At 39.6% G+C, this 23,920-nt stretch overlaps 1 protein-coding gene across 1 annotated transcript in view; it reads right to left on the minus strand.

Moving 5' to 3' along the window:
• LOC102295918 (glutamate receptor ionotropic, NMDA 2C) overlaps positions 1 to 23,920 on the minus strand; it is a 62,252-nt gene that overhangs the window by 17,964 nt on the left and 20,368 nt on the right. Inside the window, exons 4-9 of the mRNA XM_005913535.3 lie at positions 17,864 to 17,929; positions 16,011 to 16,199; positions 14,790 to 15,130; positions 14,097 to 14,211; positions 9,404 to 9,615; positions 1,451 to 1,619 (exon numbers count right to left, since the gene is read on the minus strand). Coding sequence (XP_005913597.1) covers positions 1,451 to 1,619; positions 9,404 to 9,615; positions 14,097 to 14,211; positions 14,790 to 15,130; positions 16,011 to 16,199; positions 17,864 to 17,929 — 1,092 coding nt within the window. The remainder of the gene's footprint in view (positions 1 to 1,450; positions 1,620 to 9,403; positions 9,616 to 14,096; positions 14,212 to 14,789; positions 15,131 to 16,010; positions 16,200 to 17,863; positions 17,930 to 23,920) is intronic.

Here is a 23,920-nt window from a genome sequence, read left to right on the forward strand (position 1 = left end):
CACACACACACACACACACACGCAATTATACAGTTCCAAAGCACAATGCCTTCAGGCACAAAAACACAAGCAAAAGTCTCTCCTGAGAAACACCTGTTCAGGTGCTTCACTTTCAGATGCAGCTGTGTTGGACGTGGCTTGGTGTGTGCGGGGAAAATGATGTATTAGCACCGTATGCATATGCATGACATCACACCACTGACCTAAAAAAAAGCCCATCCAAAAAACCAAAACTCTTGACTATTCTTGACTCTCAACTATCATTACTTGAAACTGTATTTGTGCAAAAGTAGGAAATCACTGCCTACAAATGCTCAAGTACTGTTCTCAGGTACTTTTACCCTGACATTTTTCATTTTAGCTGGACTAATGTTAAAATTTCCAATTTAAAATACATAAAATATAATGGCTTCAATATTAAAAAAGTGTACCTGGTGTAAAAACATTTAAAACGTTCCAGTCTTGTTTTAGTTTCATCACAAATTGTATTATCTGACAAGTATCTGAGAGGAAATTATTACTCTGATCCTGCTCTACTTGATGGGGCTTACTCTGAAGTACTGTTTAGTGAAAATTTATACTTTGACACTTTTTAGTTCTATTTTTTATGTTAACAGTGAATAAAAATTTTATTTAGTATGAAAAGACTGACTTGTGGTGAAAAACCCACAAAGAATCGTCAACCTCTCTGTACTTTCATTCACTTACACAGAGTATTATAGTGTCTCAGTTCAGTCGTCGGGTTTTATAGCCTGCGGGTTTAACCTTTTACTTTATTCTCATTACTCTCATCAGCCTTGTTTCCAGCTTTAGCACGCAGCGCTGGTTTTAAGTGAAAAAGCTTTTATAATAACCACTATACGCTAAGTGCACCAGGGAGCAGCTTTTTAGCAGCTAAAGAAGAGGAGGATGGTAGAAATCTAGAAATCAATGTAGATCTACAAGAAGAGTGAGTATTGTAATTAGATGTATGGGGGGGGGCATGGAAACTTATAATTGTCAGTTACAGCTTTCTGCACTTCCTGCAAGTAACCCTAAAATCAGCCTCATACATATTTAAATGGTTAAAATGAATGTTACTTTGTGTGTGCCATGCTTCTAAATACAGGAGTCTCTCTTTTTAAAGTTGGACTATTTCTGAATTCAAGAGAACTGCTTTGGTTGAAAGGAGCAGACAACTAAAGAATAATTGTTGCTGTGTGCTGTATTTGATATTCAGTGCTGTTTTTGGCTGATGTCTAATATGCTACTCATAAATAACTTACATTTATGTTATTAGGGCAGGCTGTAGCCTAAAACCTCCATTTATTGTGGTTAGATCTGTGGCTGAACATCTTCATACACCTTTTTTATAATAATTGTCTGTTCAACGCCAGCAGGCAGCTCAAGAAAGCTGTAATGTCTGCTGGATTCAGGGACTTCTTGTTGTTTCAGTAGACATATGTCTCACCTCTCCGATCATCCCGTTCCAAACGCCGCGGACCATCTTGCCATGTTTCCCATTGGTAACCAGGTAAAGGTCATAGGAGAACTTGATGGTGCGGGACAGCTTCTTCAGGATGTCTATGCAGAAGCCCTTACAGCACAGCTTTGTGTAGGACTCTGAGTGGCCAATAATGCTGCAAGAAGGGTGAGAAAAAGCAGAGTCACACACACGGTTAGTACAACTTTGCTTAACCATCCTGTGATCAAAGATCCTCGCTGGCAGCTGGGACAGTTGCTATCTTTAGCATCAACACCAATGCTGTTGTTTTACTTTGCTTCAGAGAGCGAGTGCTAAATAGTCACAGGCTCTCATGCTGACAGACACCATCGTCTACAGCAGCAAAGTGAAGGGCAGGCAATGGCTGCTTCATTAGCTAGAATCAATGTCGGTTAACAGCACGTCTTTCAGTGAGATGGAGGCGATGCCTAAAAATGACAAACAAGCACAAATACACTCGCACACTGTGTGACAGAGGCCACAGTGAATGGTTGACTGACTGTGATGGCCTCTAATCAAAGCCCATTAAGGTGTGTAGCATGTGTGGGGTGCACTCCCTTCCTCTCTGTGGCCTTGCTACTTAATGGGGTGTTGAAGAAGAGAACAGAGGGAAAGGAAATTGTGGGAAAAAAAATAATAGAATAAAAAATAATGGAAACCTCAAAAAGTGACACCAAACAGGGAAAGTTAAAATCAGACAAAGTGAAAATGGAGTTGACACACTTCCTGAGAAAAGAAAAACTCTCTTTTCCCCCCTCCGCTCTTTCATCTATTCAGCTGCCGAAGAAGTGGGTCTAAAATCTACGAGGGCTGAGTCACTCGGTGTGTGTGTCTGTCTGCGTGCGTCTGTGTGCGTAACTGACTGATAACCTCGGCATGTCAATGAGTCAGCATACGAGCTGAAGAACGATAAAGAGACGACGTGAGTGAATAAATGAGCAAGTGATTGAATGAAAAAAGTCAAGTGAGTAATTAACATTAAGGTGATTATTTTCCAAATCTTAAGAGTTCATTTTAGAAACATTTTAAGTGCATTTGGAGGGCTTGGTTCTTTCACGGGAGTCTAGCTCTGATAAACGCCGTGTTAATTAATTGCTTCAGGAGCTGGCCACCTGTCGTCATTATACACACTCCACTAACAATTCACACACAAACACACACAAAAGCACGCGTAAACTGGGCCGTCTCTCTCCGTTTCATACACGAACACATGCACGCATACAGTACAATGTCCCCTGGGGATGCGCAGCAGCAGTTGTGTTGTGCTGTGCTGTGCGGTCTCCACAAATGCCCAGAAACTAGTGCAGCGTGGAGGGGAGCATGTTAGACCAGAGAGAGTGAGAGAAAGGGAAACTGTCAGCTGAACAGCAGACAGGAAACATACGGACCAACAGCCAGACGATGCAGCGATGGGGCAGCGGATTCAGTTTTGAGGGAAATGAGGGCAAGTGCAAAGGAGGACAGATGGAGGAGGAGGAGGAAGAAGGAGAAGAGATTGTGAAATTACCATCACTGTGATCCAGTTGAAATGATGAGGAAAACACTACAAAGTTAATGCCCAACAGTATTGCACCGCACTGATCGTCCTCGTTGCTGCACAGTGCAAACTATTAAAGTTTGTATTTCCATCAGATAATATAAATCTTATATTATTAATCTCATCACTGTTTATCATTTATTTTCTTTTAATTGATTACCTGAAGCAGAATACATTTTATCAAACCAACAGTCAAACTCCAGAGGCACGCTTTGTAACCATAAGTATACGGATACTAAAGCTTTGTGATTCTTCAACATTTTATTACTATTTTAAACCTTTGGATAGAAAGCTGGACCTAATCTAAAATGAATAATAAAATATTTGTCTTATATTACTTTACTGGTTTATATAAGGATATTCAAGCAGAGCTAAAGCTATTCAATGAACACTGTGCCTCACAAGGACTGCAAGTGAGGTAACATTGTTTCGCATTACTTATGAGTCTTGAAGGCGTCTGTACTTTTATGTGTGCTCTTTATGCAATCGTTAATAAACTTTGAAATGGAAAGTGGATTCATTTTCTCAGAAAGACAAATCAAAGACGTGCCAAATGACAGAACTGATGCATAAAGTAAGAGGGAGGTGGAACAGTCAGACATGGACATGTAATAGCCTTCACTCTTCTGGTTTTAAGCTTGCACTGATACTGGTTTACTATAATGTTCCAGTTCAGGTTATAGTGTTAGATGAGCGCAAGGCCAAGATTCTTCCATATCAAACTCAGAAAACCATTCCTTTATGGACTAAAATTTGAGTGGTCATACTATAATGGTCAATTCTAGCTGCCATGAATTTAAATGTGAATGGTTTACTAAAAAAACAAACAAACTGTATTCTAGAGTAATGTTATTTGTCGGTTTATCTTTGAGCAAAAATGCATCAAGGTAGAGGAAGACCAGCGCCTCCAAATGACCTCATTATTAGATACTTCTGCTGCACACAACCAACAGTCATGTGAAAAGGAGCATTTTCAGAGTACTCTGAGCAGTCCGGTGAAATGCCAAGTAAACCCTATGATTCAGTAGTTTGTAGATTTTTACCAGCAATAATTTGAGGTAGTCTCACGTATCACTTCATCTGTCTCTTACAACTTGTAGAGGAATTCTGGTCCTCTTAATTACAATATTTCTGAATTTCATTGAGGTGTGTGTTGATGCACAGCTCTCACACCACAGCATTTCAATCAGGTTGAGGTCTGGACTTTGACTGGGCCATTGCAACACCTTGGTTCTTTATTTTTCAGCCATCCTGTTGCAGATTTGCTGCTGTCTTTGGGATCACTGTCCTGATCCACTTTGGGCCAAGCTTTAGCTGTAGGCCAGATGGCCTCATATTTGACTCAAGAATACTTTGGCATTCAGAGGACGTAATGGTCGACATAATGACTGCTAGGTGCCCAGAAAACAAGCCAAAAATGATCATGCCTCCATCACTGGGCTTAACAGTTGGTATGGGGTGGTTGTGTTGTGTATATGATCAAATATCTCCACTTTGGTCTCATCTTTGCAAAGAACAGTGTTCCGAAATATTTAGATGCAGATTTGTAAACCTAACCCCTGCAACCGTGTTCTTTTCTGCAACCCTTCCAAAGAATTAATACTTTTTCAATCTTCTTCTGATATTACTGTCATAAAGTTACCTTCCAGTTTCCTAATACTGACCTTCCAAGTTACTATGGAAACAGTAAGGATGTACTTTCTCAGGACTTCAAAGAGTCTTGTGATCATCATGTGAAGACATTGTTGACAATAATCTTTGAAAATAGTGTTTTCAAAAAACAGCAACTTTTATTTTACGTTTTGTAAAAATTGTGACCTATCAGAGTTCAAAGGTGTTTATAGTATACAATAAGAGAAAAACATCTTAAGATAACATAAGCAACTCTTGTCAATTTTGAATAATCAGTTGTCTAAATTATTTATCAATTATCTCAAATAATAAATTATCTAAATTCCTATCTGTTAATTTTCTGCCCCAGATCTTATCTAATTTAAGAACTGCTTCCCATTAGCAGCTGGTCGCTCAGTATTGGGTTACACCATACTATTTCAGACAGCTGAGATTTGAGACGCTGGATTTTAGTGTGGAATTCCTACTATTAATCAGCCCGGAGAGGTAGGCTTAGCCTTTTGGCAAAAGAAGCTATCATCTGTCCAAAGAAAGGGTTTTTAATGAGCAAGACAAAAAGTTTTAATCACACTAAACATCTGCTCTGCAGGGAAGCCGCTCAGACCACACAACAAGATTAACTGTTTTATAGAGCACCAGTCGCCTCTCTCCCTCTCTCTTTCCTGCTCCCTCTTTGTTGGTCACCGTCCAAATGGGACACGCCAGCCAGAGAGAAGTAGAAAAAGAGAACCAGAAAGAGGGTAGGCTGGGATAACATTGTCCCACTATGACAGATGTCCCCATGTTAGATAGATAAATCTTCTTTACTAGCAATCAATGTGCCATTGTGCCCAACAACAGCCGCTACATATCTCATTCTATAATTAATGTGCCAGCCATAGCCAGATCTGCAATCTGCATAAATGATACATGCACCACAGACACATGTACACACATACGTGGAGTCATTGAAGTGAGCATGAACACAGCATTAATTAAAATAGTTTATCTGCTTACAATCAGATGATTGAAGACCGGTCAGTTTGTGCAGACTGCAAATATCACACCTAGAAATCTTCACGTTTAGCTGTGATATACAGATACAGATTCCTCTTTACTGCTGAGAGTTAGATGAGAAGATAGACACTGCTCTTGTGTCTATATATTATGCTACAACCTGCACCCAGTTAGCTTAGACTGGCATAAAGAAGTACATAAATGTTGGACACGTAACATCATTAAAACCATAGCAAATGCTGCTTTTAGTGGATATTTAAAGATTAAACAAACAACCGATCAACCAAAACCTTAAAACCACTGACAGGCGAAGTGGATGTTGGTACAACACAATTTTCTGCTGGGAAACTGTGGGTTCTTTCATGTACCATCCAGCTAAACATTGTGGCTGGCCAAGCACGGTGATAACACCTCCCAATGGCAGTGGCCTTCCTGAGCATGACAATGATGTCCGCCACACTGCAGAAACTGCTAAGGAACCGCTTGAGGAACATGATAAAGAGGCTGAGGGTTGACCTGTTCTCTAAACTCTCTAGATCCCAATCCGATTAAGCATCCATGGGATGCACCAGAATGAGCCCAATCCCTGCACACCCGACCGTATAACCTGCAGGACCCAAAAGCTCCACTGCCAAGATCCTGATGCCAAAAGCCACACAACACACCCAGAGCTCCCGTGTCCATGCCATATCTCTCTCTGTCTCTCTCTCTATATATACAGTTTTGAAAATCATTTCAAAACTGGATAGCACTCTTGCACTCAACCATGTACCAAGCACATGTCTGATGGTCAGACTCTACCAAATGGAGCAGACCTTACAATCAATAAGGTTCCACACTTGAGCAAACACTGCAAGCAAACATACAAAAATGAATAAATTGTAACATAATCAATAACAGGCAGTGAGATTCCAGTTAGCGATAACAAACTCCCAGAGTACAGGGCTAAGAACATCAAGGAAACTACAGTTACATCCTTTTGATACATTATCATACCAATGCATTGACGTAGCTTGTTTGCTGTCAGTTGGGATAGTGCATCATGATATCTGACTATAAAAGGTGCAGAATAAACAGCCATTTTTTTGCTGTCAGTGACCAACTGCAAGGAGTTGCAATGACAAACTGGTTAGCCAAAGGTAGGACATGCAACCCCTTAAATCTCTGGGTAACCACGTTTGATCACAGGTTGCCTGGTGGGAGGCAACCTTTTTAAAGCCAATGTATCAATCGTAACTTCATTGCACACAGTTGCAATACTTTGGCTGTACAGTGGTCTTTAGGTACTGTTTTCCAAATGTGACTGTAGCGTTAAAGATAAGTCCAAAGGCAAGTCAGTGCCTATAGATAGTGAACAAGTGGGCTAAATATGTTTATACCTTTCTGAGCATGTTTTTAATGTGATTAACTTATCACCAATACAGCTTGCTTTATTATACAGCCTGTCCAGGCGTTTGTGCTCCAGTTTTTTATGGGTGAAATTCTAATATTTTATTAATCTTGTTTTTCAGCACTAAGTAGCATATATCTATCTGTCCGTTGCATCCCTACAGTTTATGTACCCACCACAGTCAAAATGCAATCAATGCAGTCGATGCTTGTGGCTCATAATAAAAACATCAACATCACTGACAGATTACGAGAAAAAAAATGCTGGATGAAGATACAGTTTAGTCATTAAAACATAACTTTAGGAAATAGAGGAATTAGCAGAACACGAAACAAAGACACAAACACATCCATGCCCCAAATGGCTAAATTATTGGGTTTGAATTATTGGATTGACCTGCCAATTCTTAGTCAACATGGAAAACTTCAGTCCTTTTTCTCTTTCTTTTTGGCACTTAGTAAAACAAACCAAAACATCTTACTTTAAGAGCTAACAAACTAAAAATAATCTGTTACTGTTACACATGTTCCTTAGATGTAAATTTTATATTCAACGAAAAACTGGTAAGTAAGCAAGCAAAGGCCCTTAATAAAATTTACCAGCACTGTAGCATAAGTGCTCGTGTAAAATAGCTAATCCAAGACACATAGAAAGATTTTTATAAAAATAAATAGTGTTTGTAAATATATTTATAGTTTCAGTTCTCCCCTTGTCAACTTGATAAGTGAGATGACAAAGTGGTAAACACTGCTTACAAGACATATCTGTGAAAAAACAACAACAACTCGTGATATAGTTTCATTTCTATTGTGTGTGAACATGATGAAGATGGTGTGCATTCTTAATGAACACTAGTTCAGAGGTAATAGCTGTTTAATGGCTGTTTTCTGCCATGCTGTGATCTGTGTTTGACACTGAGGGTGTGATTTTAAAGTGCTTAGACACTCAGCACACACAATTACTCTGAGTTTAATGAAGTGTGGAGGTATGTAGTGTCTACTCAAACCTAAACTGGGGCAAAGGAAAAGGGAGTGAGGGAGGGTGTAGATGTCTGAGTGTGGGACTGCAAATTTGCTAGAAATAGTGCCAATATGATACCTTTGTTATTTACTAAGTATTAAAACAGTAAAAGCTCATTTAATGACTTTATAAAGGAGCATGTGATGATGGAAGTTCATAACTATGACCAGTTCAAATCTAGAGTCATTGAACACTTAGGTACGGCTTTTCAATAGCTTGTTAACGCAAACATCTAATCAACCAATCACACAACATCAACTCGGTGCATATAAGCATGTAGACAGCCTGCTGAAGTTCAAACCGAGTATCAGAATGGGGAAGAAAGGTTATTTAAGGGAATTTGAATGTGACATAGCTGTTGGGCTGGTCTGACTATTTCAGAAGCTGGTATTAAAATGCTTTCTTAATGGCAGAGCAGAATGACCTGACTGCTTTGAGCTGAAAGGAAGGGAAGAATAACTCAAACAGCCCATGATTACAGATAATATATACAGATGAGCATCTCTGAACACACAACGTCATAAAGAATGTTGGGCTACAGCAGCAGAAGACCACACTGTTTGCCACTCCTGACAACAGGAAACCAGAGATACAACTCACCAAAATTGGAAAAGTGAAGACTGGGAAAACATTGCCTGGTCTAACGTGTCTCAGTATTTGCTGCAAGTCTTAGATGTAGGGTCAGATTTTGTTATAAACACCATGAAAGTATGGGCCATCCCCTTATCTCAGTGGTTAAGGCTGCCGATGGTGCAATGGTCTGTGGGATATTTTCCTGGAACTCTTTGGGCCTTTTAGTACCAACTGTTGCTGACAATCTCTATTCTTTTATGATACCAGTTTACCAGCAAAATAATGCATCATTTATGCATCACCTCAAATCTCAAAATGGTTTCTTGAACATGGAAATATTCTTTGTGTTCACAGATGGGAGATAAAATATATAAACATGTCATCAAAACATATGGTTGGTTGTGTTTTGCTTGTGTAGCCCAACATGCACATTGAGACACAGTGTCTCAGTCTGGGTCAAACTACTGGCAAGTTCTGCTATAACCAAAAAACATGAAACTAGACCATTTATTTTGTATTTTATGAATATATGCTGACATATGTTGTCCTCTTTTCATTGGCCAAGACCACTGCTTCAGAGGGTTTTTTTTTTAATGCATACTGAAACAACGCCACCAACACTGTGTCACTGGAATTGCACAGTTTTCATCTATTTAGAGCCACAGCACTACATTTCATGAGACAATGCTGTGGTATAAACATCTGTGACCATGTATTTGCTTACATCTATGTATTTATTAAGCTGTGCGTGTGTTTGTGTTGCCATGTGTACCTATCTGTGTAATTGGACTGACGCCTGCAGGGCACAGTGTTGCGGACACAGGTACCCGTGCCTGGGTCTACATTCTCAACCATGACGAACGGATGCTCCTCCAGCGTAGCCACGGTCAGGTGACGATCATCAGACACATGCTCCAGGAAGTTGCCATACCGAGGCCAGATAGGGTAGCGAACTTGGAGGACGCCCCGGGCATACGTACCCACCTGAGCAAGAAGCGTGAGAGACAAAGATCTCATTGGTATCACATGTGAGTCCCGATCTTCGTGTCAACACCTTCCCTCTTCACCTACCCTGCCATTCCTAACTTCACAGGATGAATAATTTTTATAAAAATTTTATAATGAAAAAATGCATGCGCTGACCTGGAGGAAGAGGCTAAGAAGATCAAAGGAGAGTAGGGCTCATTAACACATGCTGAGGAGACTTAAAAGTGTTTGAGAAAGACTTTTACTAGGGAGGAAAAACCCCTCAGAAACTAAAACAAAGAGTAAACCAACTGTATCACATTAACAATACAGCCCAGCATGTGCTGCTTTCGCTGTGTTCATTTTGTTGACTGATTATTCAATTAATAATTTTCCCTTTTTTTAGACTAATAAACATTTCGAAATGTCACTATTCATAATAACTGTTCAAGTGATTACCGCTATTTATTTTGTGTGTTTAAAAGATTTGCTGCATTTGTAGAGCCGGTGTAAGTAAAGCTCACTGAACTGAAAATAAATGAACAAACTGAGATTCTGACAGATTCGTTAACGAGATTGCTACTGAAAGAAAGGAATAGACTGCGTATTTTAATGTCACAGAAGCCACTTTTGCACCAGAATTGCTGTACAATGTCACATCACGCAATGGATAGTCCCATAGATGTCGGCGGTAAGCTCAACGAAACTCTCCCCATGAGGAGCAAGACTGTTTGTCACATCAGCCAACCTAATGAGGCGTGCTGAGCTTGGCCAGCGCTGACTTACTGCATATGAAACTCACTCCCTTACAGATTTAATGAGACCTCTTTTTCATACCAACTCTTGATTCTTTCTTCACCTTAGTCATACTAATGTTTTTCCTTCGTCATACATGGGCGACTTAAGGATCTGTATAAAGGTGCAGCACGTAAGGCTGTGATTTGTTTCTGTGCGCCGTCTGTGAACGACAGAATGGCAGAACTGCCAGTTTTAAAGATCAGTCATTTGAATTTATGGGATCCTCGTGTGTCTGAGCATCTTAAGCATCTTAAGTGCTTTCACTGCCGTTCGGGCACTCACTGGACCAATCATTGAATACTGGGTTAAAATATGGTGTGATGATTGAATGTGCCACACTCCTATCTATCAATCCAGTCAGGTTTTGACAATAAGTAATGCATTTACCTTGCCTAAAAAAAAGAGTCTCTTTGTCAATGCCAAGACAGCACTAGTAGCAGAGTAGTTTTATGTTTGGAGTTATTTTTTTCTTTGAAAATACATCTTTAAAACATGTCAGTTTTCTCGCTCTCTTTTTGGCTGTTTCTGCAGCTATTTTTCTCTTTTTTTTACACATTTTATTGTCTGTGAAAAGTGACAAATAATGACCTCTTTCTGCTGACTTCTGTTAATTCAAAACCACTGCCAAGAACCAAAGAGTCATGATTCTAGGATTCACTGAGCGAGTGACAACAATAAGCTGTGAATAACAGATCCTTCAATTTTTTGTAACAGAGCCAGAGAAACTGTCATTACGCTCCCCTATCCTAAGCTTCTTGTTTAGTTTTTCAAATTCAGAAAAAAGGTGCTACTAAACAGCAAAACGTCTACTGTTAGAGCTTCCTGTTTTGCAGTTCCTTCAAAATAAAAGGGTACTTATTGAGCCTGAAAATGAACTGTCATTTTCCATTGTGTTTGCCATTTGTGTTTAGCAGCTTGTGTTTTCCTTGTATTGTAGTTTATTATTCTCGCCTCCTCTGTGTCACTGGAATCTTGTTCACTGTAATTTTTCATGTGTCTTATTTTAATTAGATGTTCTTGTTATTTCCTCATTTATTTTCACAGTCAATCAGGAAATATTTCCTGATTTATCTCTCTGTTAATTATCTTGATTATGTGCACCTGTACCCTGTTCCCCACCTGTTTCCACTTCTCTAATCACCCCTCTGTATATAAATAGTCCCATCTTACCTTTATTGTTTGTGTACCTTACCCAGGGTGTGCTTTGCTTTCCTGGCCAAATGATGATGAATGATTGCTTGTTGACTTTTGTTTTGTTTTGTTTTGTTTGCTTTGTGGAGTTTTGAATTTAGCCTAATAGAAGTTTCTTTTAGTTTGGCTCTGGATGCCTTGGGTCCTGTGTTTATTTCCAACTTTCTGCTACCATAAAACTGTTTGTTTGTTTGTTTGTTTTTTTGTTGGGACAATCTCACTTTAGGTCAGTTAGAGTCTATTTCAGAACAATGGTGAAGTGAAAAGGCTATACTGCACATAGCTTGTGTTTTTGCCAGGAAGTCATATTCAGGAGGCACTTCACCCCTACAAATTCACCATACAGTAGTCAGGTTTTCCCAGCATTAGCTGGCTTCACAAAACCTAAAACCCAAGTTGGAGATAATGGATAGCAATTTCCTTTATCAAGCTTCAGGCTCTATGTGTGCTCATATAAAATGAGGGTGTCCGATACATCATTCGACTCTTCCTATGCACAAAATGGATCGATGGGGCACAGTCTGTTCCAATCATACACATTATCAGTGGAAAAGGTGATGGTGCTGCTCTCTAAAGAATACAACACTATTGCTGCAAGTGAGATTAATGTTACAGGAAATCATTAATCAAAACTTCAGAGCAGTTAAATAAATATATATTAATGTGAGTTACTGCTCTGTGCTGCAGCAGTTTAGAGTTGCGAAACTAAACAGTATATATTTAAACACTGAATGTTGTTTGGTGTGTTCAGTTCTGACATTGTCCCATAAATGGGAAAATAAAGAAAAATCAATTATTTTATTGATCGAATAGGTATTTTTAGTGATAAATAGCCTACAAAGCTAACTGATCAATTTCAGTTGCAGATGCAGCAGTGTGAAAAATATTAGTTTCGGACTAAACGTAAATCCTTTAATTCAAAGTCCTTTAAATTCCTGAGACACTGGGATACCAGCAGTTTGCACTACTGTAACAGAGGGGTTAAGATCTACAGGTTGCATATAAAAAAAACCTACTCCTTCGGCAAGTATCATACCAACAGGATACTGTAAATGAAACAATATGCAAAATTGTGGCCTCCCAGCCGATTTTAAACTGAAACTCTGAGGATAATCAGCTCCAGATCAGTTTATGTGTTCGCTGTAAGTTACCATGGTGATCTAGCCATGTTAAAACAAAGGAAAGAGGAAGAAAAGAGATCCTCCTCCACTTTATATTCGACTTACCTCACTTATACCCCTCTTGTCTACTCTTTGGGGTTGGGCAAGAAGTCTGTTTTTCCTTTAAACATTGCAGCTCTGTTGTTAATAAAAATAAAAGGCAGAGCTGTGTGACAATTCACATCTCCCATGTATATAATTTTATTGATTATTGCTGCTTTGTATTTACTGTGTTGAGTCTATAGGTGTAAAATTGATACAAGATAAGACCTGGGAGAGGATCCTGGCAGTGAAAGGGGACAAATGTCACCCAGCAGCACCCTTCAGATGATGATAAGGAATAACAGCATGTTAAACTGTCAGGCTGTCACAATGAAAAGAGAGAAGCTTGAAAAGAGCAAGTACTCCACGACATGTCGTTATAACGGATGAGATACCTGACACAAAGAGGAGAGGGAGAACAAGCGGCGAGAGATCGGGCTGTAATGAGATGGGATTGAAAAGGAGGGAGAGGATTCGCAAAATTTAGATGCTTGTATGGCATCTTGTCAGATGTCTTGTTATCTGTAACTTGTGAACGTCAATACCTGTGCTCGGGGACTAACATGGGGAGGGAGAATACGTGATTTCAGGATCTACAAGCACAGACGATCCTAACCCCACTTCAGCACAATGACATGTCCATGTTCATACACATATACACACATGCACACACCAGCCAGGAGGTGACATTGATAAAGTAGGTTGGTCTTTCCAGGGCAGAAATAAATGAGTTCAACTGTAGCTGTGAGATTACGTTTAGGTCTCTCTGTTCAGTCTGTTTTTCAATACACCCTCAGGCTTTGACTGCGTGTGTGCGCGTGTGTGCGCTTGTGTGCGTAAAAGGGATTGAAAACACTCCCTAGGCTGCAAGGCATGGTTATGAGGAAACGGGAAGGATTCATCCTCACCAGGAAACAAAGATGCACACTTCTATTGATCTGAAATAATGATGTCAAACTTCAAGTCTAATGCAGTTTTTCAGGTGTAAACTATCAGCATTTATCCAGATTAGATCTTTAAGTTGGATGCTTTCACACTTAGAGGCTGTGATTCTGAGCCTATGGAAGTAATGTCCATCATTTTTGCTAAAAAAAAAACAACAACTGTGCTCTTCTCATGTCATGACAAGCCTGAGCACACAGGCATGATACACATACCCACACCAACACTTATGATGTCTGTTAAAAAGTGCAAACATTTTGAAGGAGAAACAAAATCCCAGATTTTATTTTAAATGCATTTTGTCTTGTCCTGCTCATGGTGTGTTTCTGTGCCAGTGTGTGTAATTCAGTTAAAGCTTCTCAGTACCTTGTCCCAGATTCTGTCCCGGTCCAAAGAAATGATAACCATAGAAGGGTTTGAGAGGAAGCCTTGGTTGTTGAACGACAGATCTCTTCTCTCCCAAGTCACATTCAGCATGTGTCTAATCCCAACAGAAACATAAACAGTATGCAATCAAGGAAGTTTGACTTCTGCTTTCTAGAAATCAAAATATGCATATTCATTCACACGGATGCATGCACATACAATGATCACCTGCTAATTAAATCTAAAGCTCCCCCTGGGAGCTTAATCTAATGTAGGAGACTGGAAGTAGCTCATTAGGCGATGATAGCGGCAGGTGATTGGTCTGACAGCCTAGTGTTCCCACTGAGTGATTTCACTGTCTCTTAATACATTAATCCATGACAGACTAGACTGTTTATAATGAATCCAAATTAATTAGCATTTCAGACCACATGCTAAAGAGGCGCTATACTCGCACAAATTTCAATGAGTAACAAAACTGTTAATTCCTCTAGAAGTTAAATAAGTTGAAAGTTATAAAGATTCCAGGCAATACTAATGGAAAAGTCATACAGACAGGCTTTACATCAATCATCAGCAGATTAAATTCTGCCTATTTAAATCTGCAAGCACAAAAAAATAACTACTATGATACATATTGAAGCTTTTGGGAACATAAGGAAAACAAGTAACACCTGCATAGTGTTGCTTCACCTGAACAGAGTGTAGTTGTCTGAGTGTTTAGCCGGCTTGTTGCAGTCACCGTGTCCCTCGGGGATAAAACCATATTGCCGCTTGAAACTGTCTGCCCCTTTGGCTACGATGGCGACACCCTCCCTCACTCTCTGCCGCAAGCTTTTCCTCCACTGGTCGGTAATCACACCGATTACACCTATAGGAAAGCTGGCAGGTGGAGAGCTGTCAGGGTTGCCCACGGCCAGACTGGGGAGGATCCAGATGTAGCCTGGCCCCAACAGACCAACCTCAGCGGCATTTTTAAACAGGTACTGCGCCTCTTCGTGTGAGCAGTACGCCAGCAGAACCTGGGAGTCCAACTGCAGATGGACAATAAATCAGAATACCCCGAGCACGCTGCACTACTAAGTCATCAGAAGCAGCTAACTTGGATAACATAGATGTTTACTAAGTTTACATACAACAAAAGAAGCAGCTCTCATTAAAGAGGAAAGCTCACGGTGTCCACAAGATGCCTCGTCTCCCCAGCTGCTGCAATATTGAACACCTAGAGCTAACTTCCCTGTTTTAAGCAATATTAGGGTCTGCATATGGAGGCAGGAGGGATGCCTGTGGCAAATTTTCCAAGTCTGCCACCAGAACACAGCTTGTTTCCCATTTGGGAGGTTTGTGTTTTGCTTTGTTCTTGCAGGCTGATTACTTTCCTTTTCACTCATTTTGTACTTTTCACTTTTTACTCACTATTTGGTCAGTTCTAAGCACTGAAAACGACTCCAAAAACATATTGCTTTGTGTTAAATTACACGTTAATGTTAAAAAGATTAGTGCTGCAACATTATGCTTCAGGGTACCCACCCTGAACCAGTGCCATTACTTCGAACAGAGACAAAATGTCATAGCCGTCTGGCAACAGACAAAGCTAATAACATTTTAGTCTATCTCTGTGTGAAAGCCTTACAACAGATTGGTGACCTGGCCACGGTGTACCCCATCTCTCATCCTCTGCCACCTGGGATAGGCTCAACCCCCCCCCCAAAATCCAAGTAATCAAACTATATTTCTCTCTTCCTTATGGAGATCTAAATATTACATCTACATTTGTTAAATTTCCTAAAATTGCTACTTGCCTCCTGCCCCTGCGTTTCATGCATACTGCCCATTAAAACAGGAAAACAGTAGCTTGTGATTTAATCTCCCAGATAATAGAATCCCTTAACATTTCAAAGTGACTTGTCGTACCTGCTGAAGCATGCGTTTGAGCTTCATGTCACTTGCTCCAACGGACATTTCCAGAGACATGATATCCTGCACATTCCACAAGAAGTAGGAAGTATCTGTGTAGGATTGAACTATATCCACAAAGGTGTCGTAGCCCGGCATTAGGCTGGTGATCACAGCAAATTCGCCCCAGTCATACTCCTCCATCATCTGAAACAGACACATGCAGAATTATCAATATCTGCTGCAAGAAAAAATGTTGTCACATCCTCTAAGGTGCAGTAAAAGTAAAGAAGTAGAGTAAATGGTAAACCCTAACTTAGACAAATATATTATGTTTTAAAGAGTAGATTAATATATCTACTGTCTGCTATTATGGGTCATTAATGTCTTCATGGGTCATGTTCAGTTCTTCCAAATGATCTCTCCTCATCCTCAGCTACCAATCACAAGGGGAAAAAGGTACAGTTACAGTTAGTGAGTGGGCCCTGGAGCTGTTGCTAGGTGAAACAGGTCACAAAGAGGGTGCTGCTTTAGTCGCTAGCAGATTGCAGCAGTCAGCTGTAATTTGCATAAAGGTGCCGACATGTCTTAAAACACTTTTGAAAGGCTAAAGGTTAGTAAAATTTGCTGCAGCCAGCACGTTTCCAAAAACACAACTTTTGCTCTGTAGACAAACATTCTCCGTTTCTGGTTTTTCATTTTTCAGTCTCAATATTGTTTGGCGAGTACCTTATGTGTGTCTGCAAACATGATCTATGCATGATAGGTGCAACTGCTGCAAGTTGCAAGTGACCAAAGCAATCACAAGGAGGCTTTTGCTTTTACCCTCAGCAACTACTGGTTTCAAGGGGTAAAGGCAATTGATTGCACAAAGTGTCATGGAGCTGTTTTTTGGACAAAGGTTTTTCTGTTGTGAACTCTGAATTGTTGTTGTTGTTGCTGTTTAACATTATGTTGGTTTTCAGAAATGTGGCAACGAGAATGAAAAAGTATCTTGATTCCTCGATGTTTCAGTTTCTGGTTCTTTCTGTGTTTTCTTTTGATAGTCTGTTTTCACCCGTTCTTTTTGTTGAGTTCTTCTTCACTTGTCTCTTCTTTTATTTGTTCCCGCCGTTTAGTTTCCCCTGGGCTCATTACCTCAGTTTCCTTGTTTGTGTATTCACTTCTCATTGCTCTATGTTTCCCTGTGATTTTGCCTGTGTTTCCTAGTGTTTCCATTCCCTATGAAATTATTCCTTGTGGCTAAAACTTTAGTTTACTACCATTTCGATTAAACAACTAAGACAAAGTGTTAACTAGTAGGCTTCAGAGGTGCAGAAAGGTTGTCATCTGACTTCTGGGTGTACAGAAGTCTATGGTAAAACGGCCCTCAGGTGCCTGCTCTGTAACCTTAGTAAACACATGACTTTAAGGTCACCTGGTGAAAATAAGGTCTACAGGTTTCAAAACACCAAGATGACAGAAACCACATTACTTAGCTTAAAGCCTCACAACAGCACTTCACTGACAAACGCATGAATTCACAGTGTCCAAGTAATTTGAATACTGTCTGTGGTATTGAGTTGCTTTTGGTTTTGTTTTGATTGTACGGCCGAAGTGATTCCTCTTTTTATTTAGAAATGTATCGAGCCTAACTTTGGGTTTAACATCAAGACAGTAATGACAACATCAATCAAAAAATATACCTGCCAATTGTAAAATAAAAGTCTGCTGCAGATTGTATTCATTTATGGAAACTCCAAATTCAAATTGGGGATCTGCAATTGACTTGTCAGCCTCATCCCTCTTAAGATTTAATGAACTAGAATTTTCTTTCCTCAAAACTGAAAGAATTACGTTTTTGTCAGCTTTAAAATAATGCACTTCCATACCTTGAATATGCAGTTGACCTGCTGCTCCAGGGAGACTCCCATCTGCAAGAAAGAGGATCCTTCAGCCTGCAATGAAAAAGAGTGCTTCATTCAATGCTTGTGGTTGTCATGGTTCTGAAGGTGGATGATGCAACAGCAGCTCAGAGCAGACTTCTTTAGCGGGGCTCATGCTTGCTGTCACAGAGGTTTAAAAAAGTGTTGAGATCGAGTACCCAACGGGTTTCATTTCATTTGTGTTGTGAAATATTTTCACCCATGGAACAAAACTAAAATATTCTGAGTAAATCAGCACACAAAAAATCCTGGTACAGTGTTGAACCTGTCACAACAGAAGCCAAACTGACAAGATAGTCACATGAACTTGCTCGCTTGTCCTCATTTTAGCAACATCTTAACATTGTTACAGCTGCAGAACAGTCTATTTAAATAATTAGTTCCCTTGCTCAGCTGTAAAACGGTCCATGTTAAAAGTCACCATGGAACAGTCGTACATAACCAATTAATTAAGAACCAATAAAGACAAAGACAGGACTACATTTTAAGAGGGTGATGCACGGGTGATTGCATTTGAAATAAAAGATCTTTAGAGATTTCAGCAGTGTCTTTAAAAAACCTTAATTGGGCAGTTTAAAAAGTGACCAGAAGCACACCTTTATAGTTTTACACATATGACAGCAACTAGTTAGCAATAGCTCCTTAACACCAGATAACTGTCAAAAATACCTGCACCCTATAGGAATAAATGTCCTATAAGGAAAAAATGCTTTTATTTTTTCCAGGGCTTTGATTCCCCAAATTGGCTCTCAATGTCTCTGAAGTGGAAATATTCAGTCCTGCTGCTCTCTTTATGTTTTAGGCGTTAGCGTACATTTTCACACCTAACTGAAGTTTACCTCCAAATGAACAAAATCCCTCTTAGCAGTGCACTCATACACAGACTAAGCATTGGCTGCACTTTGATTCAAACAGCCAAACCAGACAAAAGAGTTAACCATAAATTTCCACAGTCTGGACACTGTGCCCCTATCTTTTTTTAGACCCGCATCTGTGATAGTTAAAAGAAGTTGGAGATCTAAGGGGCCTAATGGTGCTGCAGGGCATAAGCAGACCTGTGATGTAAGCAGGTGCAAGAATATGCAGGGTCTTGACACAAGTAGTGATATGTTTTAATTTAATAATGGGTGGAGATGGGGAGGTTGGTGCAAGAAACGCAGATCAGGGCAATATTGTCTTTTTAAAATATGTACATGGTATAGTACATGTACTATACCATGTAATGCACAAGAGAAGAAGGCAAACAGAATGAATGAGAGAGAGAAGAGCTACTGTTAAACTGTCAAGTGCCATTAGGGACCAGGTCTCAGATCTTTTCAGTCTGTTCTCGTCTCAGAGGTGACTAACTGTCATCGCTCCTTCCTGTTGCTTTTCCCTCTCTCACAGCTCAGAGCCTCTGCAAAGCCCAAGAGAGTTCTGCAGCCTGAGGAATACCACAGAAGTATCACAGCCAGACTCTTTCACTCAATTTCTACCAGTTTTATCTCTGTCTGTGCTTGTTTGAAACTCACCTCTATCCAGAGTTGAAATGCTACCAGACCACGGACTGGGCTAGGCATCAAAATAGCTATAAAAATAGCAATACTGAGGCTGTCAGTGAATGAATAAAAAATGGCTGTGGATTGGCAGTCCTGGTTAGCTATAGTGCCCCACTTCAGCTAGTATGTCTATGCAGTGGTGAGGTGCATCATTAGAAGAGAAAAATACAATTAGTTGTGCCTGAGCTATTAAACAAGCTAATAACACGGTGACCTCCTCGGTCAAGTCGGTGCTTCATCACTATTCAGTTTGTCACATCAGAATCAAATATGTTTGAAGACATTCACTTTCTCTTCCATAGTGAAATCAAATGAGAATTACAACAAAATCCTGTTCTCGACTAACTCTCACAGTGACACACCCACACAAAGAGACAGAGTTCACCCTCCCTCTTTTCATCCTCCACTTCCCAGCCGTCTTGTTCTCACCACCTTGGCAGTGCGGCTGTCACACACAAGCGTAATTAGCAGTCCTACTGCAGCAGCGTATGGTAATATGACAGGGAGACTGTGGACATGGTGGCTGCTCACACAGTCCTCTCATTCCACGGGGAGAACTTTGTACTGTACCGTCGCTCAGTGGAGTGACTGGTGTCAGTCAAGCACACACAGATGCTCATTCACATATGGACACAAATGTATTACACAGTAATACCCAGACAGGTCTGCTAGATTTACCATTTTAATTGCTTAGCAAAGCCCCCTACTACAAATCACAGCCAAATATTAGCATCCATTAATGCATCTGATGGCCACAGATAGTTCACAAATTACATCAATATGTATAAAAATAACGATATTGTTAGCATGTATTTACACTCACAAGCCACTTTATTAGGTGTTCAACTGCCCATTAACGCAAACATCTAATCAGCCAATCACATAGCAGAGACTCGAGACATGGTCAAGACAATCTGCTGAAATTCAGACGTGGGTAGAAATGGGATTTAACTGACTTTGGACATGGCCTGGTTCCTGGTGTTCCATAGGCTGGCCTTTTAGAAACTGCTGGTCTCTTGGGACCAGCAGTTTCTCACACAAACATTTTTAGGCTTTACAGAGAATGGTCCAAAAAAAGGAGAAAAAAAATCCAGCGAGGGCAGACTACTTTGAGCTAATAGGAAGACAACAGTACCTCAAATAACCACGCATTACAATCAAGGTATGCAGAAGAGCATTGCTGAATGGACAACAGCTCAAACCATGAAGCAGCAGAAGACCACTTCTGTCAACTAAAGAAAAAAACAGGAAGCTAAGGCTGCAATTCACATACCTCACCAAAATTGCACAACCCAGTCCAACCCAGGAACTGAAGGTGAATCTAATAAAGTGGCCAGTGAGTGTATAGTGCACTCTTAACAAAAATGAGGCATGAAAGCCAGCTCTCCCCACAAAATCTATATTTTTTAAAGGTCAAGGTCAAAGGTCAAGGTCAAATTTATTTATATAGCACATTTCAAACAGCCGATGCTGCACAAAGTGCTTAACAATATAAAAACTACAGTAAAAATAAAGGCACTTCGCTGGAGGTACACCAAATGTGTAATATACTGAATGCGACAATTTAACAGGAAAATCCAATAATGGTGTTTCTGTAAATGGTTCGCTGTCAAACACCATCTTTAAACCCTAGCTAGATTATAAAATATGATTCTCATCCACCCTTTCAAAGGGTAATAACAACATGCCCATGATAAAAGGTGCTTGCGTGTTAGCAGGAGCAACATGGCCCTATATGTCTAGCCCAAGGACACTTACATTGGCACATGGAGAGGCCTGGGATTTAACCACTAACCCTGCAATTAGTGAACAACCTGCTCCACACAATCCAATGATTCTCCAAGTCTCTGCAGTGTCACTGGGGGTATGAGATATTCCCTCTTTTGGCATTTTAATGATGCAGTAGTGATAAAATGTGCTTTCTAACATGTTGACTCCAAAGACAATGGCATATAATTTACATTATTTCTGAAATCTGAAATTCATACCCTCTAGAATGATTAAAAAAAAATTTCATCACCAAAAAAAAGACAACTTTTTAATGAGTGAGCTGTGTGTATTAAAGGACAAACAGGCACAAATCACGCCAGTAAACTGCAAAGGTTTCGCATTTTTTGTTTAATTTTTCATTCCATGAAAAATTAGTTCCTACCTGACTCCCTGAATTTATGATACATACCATGGTACTTTTGCTCGAAGTTGGTTAAAAAATGTGGCAACATTTAACACCCTCTTGTCTGGGTGTAAAGTTTTGACAAAGCGTAAATGTGTTTTTCAACCATGATCATTTCAGTCTACACCTTTGGGTCTTTGACACGGAAATTTTTTTTATTGTAAGAAGGTAAAAATGTATCTTGATGTATCTTTCTAAATATGCTAAGGCCGATGCACAAACAAAAAAAGGAAAGAAAGAAGGCTCTCGTCAATTTTTTTTTTTCATCAAGTTATCCGACATTAAAGCCCTGATAATCACAGATATATTTTTGAAGACATGGTCTTGGTGACAGCTTCTCTCTTGAGAGGGACTATATCTTCAAAAGAACTTATCTCAGGCAGTATTTCAAAAGTAGTTGTAATGACTTGAGCATCAGCGACAGAATCAGATTATCTTTTGGTGCATTGGGGTTGGTGGAAGAAATCAAGTACATTCGATGGAAGTTGATGGAAATGTTTTTAGGGGACTTACTTGTCCTTTATATAGTGACATTTATCTCTTCATGATGTCAGGAAAAGTATTAAACTACTGAAATACTTTTATTACTACTTTGACCGACTGCCTTTTAGAAATTATTGGGTCATACTCATTGAATTTGGCCATTAATGTGATTTTATTCCCAGCAATGGAAAACTGTATCCAACGTGAATGCAGCAGCTCTGCTATTCTCGTGACCTGTTTATAGACTGCTGTGGTTTCTGGATCATGAGGCCGAGGGAGAGCCAGAAGGGAGGCGGTGGAGAGAGGAAACAGAGGTGCAGCAGGACAGACAGAGAAAGCGGGTCAGTCTGGCAGCAGAAACAAACCCCTAAAAAAGAAACGTACACTGTGATCCAGTGACAGTTGTCTGGCTCACATCATCACTTTGAACCAAAATCACGACCAGCGTGTGACCTTAGACTGCAGCCAGTCCTCAGACGGTAACCCTTGAATATAATCTTCCACTGACAGCTTCAAATTGTAATAGATGATCTTATATGCTCGAATGCTCGAACTCAACGCTTTCTTTGCTTCAAAAATCCATCATGTTCACAGTTTAAAGGCACTTTTGTCCGTGTTTACTGGCATCCACATAAAGCTGTCAGCTTTTCTTTTTTTTAAATTCCAGACCGTATCATCGCCTGCCAGCGCAGTCGTTCATTATTTGATGTTTGTAACTGTAACAAACAAAAGCTTGTTTGTGAGTGATCAAACATTTATGGCGCAAAACAGAGAGATTTAATAGTGCTTCACGAGAGCAGATAAGAGCTGTCATCTGCAGTTAATTAATTCCTCCTTTCCCAAAATGTTTCACGGCGGCTATTAAAATAATTTACTACCCTCTGTCATTATTTTAAGAGTGAACTCAACCCAATTTACAAAAGCAATGATGCTCTTTATATTTATGTCAAGTGAAAACTATTTGTTTTGTTTTTTTCAGAAAGACATTTTTTAAGATGAGGTGAGGTGATGAGGTAGTTTTTCTATCACATCATTGCTATTATGTCCACTTCGCTGTGGACGTAATATGTTCCTATGCCTCATGTTTTTTTTTTATCTTTCTCTTCAACTGCTTAAGTCTTTTCTTTGGAAGAAGTAATTGTCTTTTGTTTGCTTCTTGGATCAATTTAAAGGTTCTGAAAATTACGTGAATCATATATGTAGCCTACACAGACTCTAACCCATTAACACCCATAGTGGATTTTGAACTGACTTTTTATCAGAATCAGAAAGACTTTATTTATCCCCATGGGGCAATTAACTTACAACAGAGCAGCATAATGTTGAATATAAGGACAATAAGAACAGGCAATGAGAGTGAGATAACAAATACACAGAATATACAGTATATACAGTTTTAAAATTACACAGTGTTAAAATTAAAGTGATTGAAAGGTGAATAAATAACTGTAAGTGACTAAAATTGAATATTGTTATTGCATGGTCTCTACTATCATCTTTTCAGTAGATTTCAAGATACTTGGAGAATTAATGGTTACATTATATACATTATGGAGATTTAATAATATTAAATAATAATTAAAGTAATGTTAGAGATGTGATGATACCAGAAATAGTGGATCACCTACTGGTGATGGCCAGATGGCGCGATATGGCAGCCTCGCCTCTGTCAGTCTGTCCCAGGGCAGCTGTGGCTATAACTGTAGCTTGCCTCCACCAGTGTGTGAACGTGAGAGTGAATGAATAGTGGAATTGTAAAGCACTTTGAGGGTCTCGAAAAGCGCTATATAAATGCAATTATTATTATTA

This window comes from Haplochromis burtoni, unplaced genomic scaffold (assembly GCF_018398535.1).
Source record: "Haplochromis burtoni strain Fernald_Lab_line unplaced genomic scaffold, NCSU_Asbu1 Contig_6, whole genome shotgun sequence".
Taxonomy (NCBI): Eukaryota; Metazoa; Chordata; class Actinopteri; order Cichliformes; family Cichlidae; genus Haplochromis; species Haplochromis burtoni.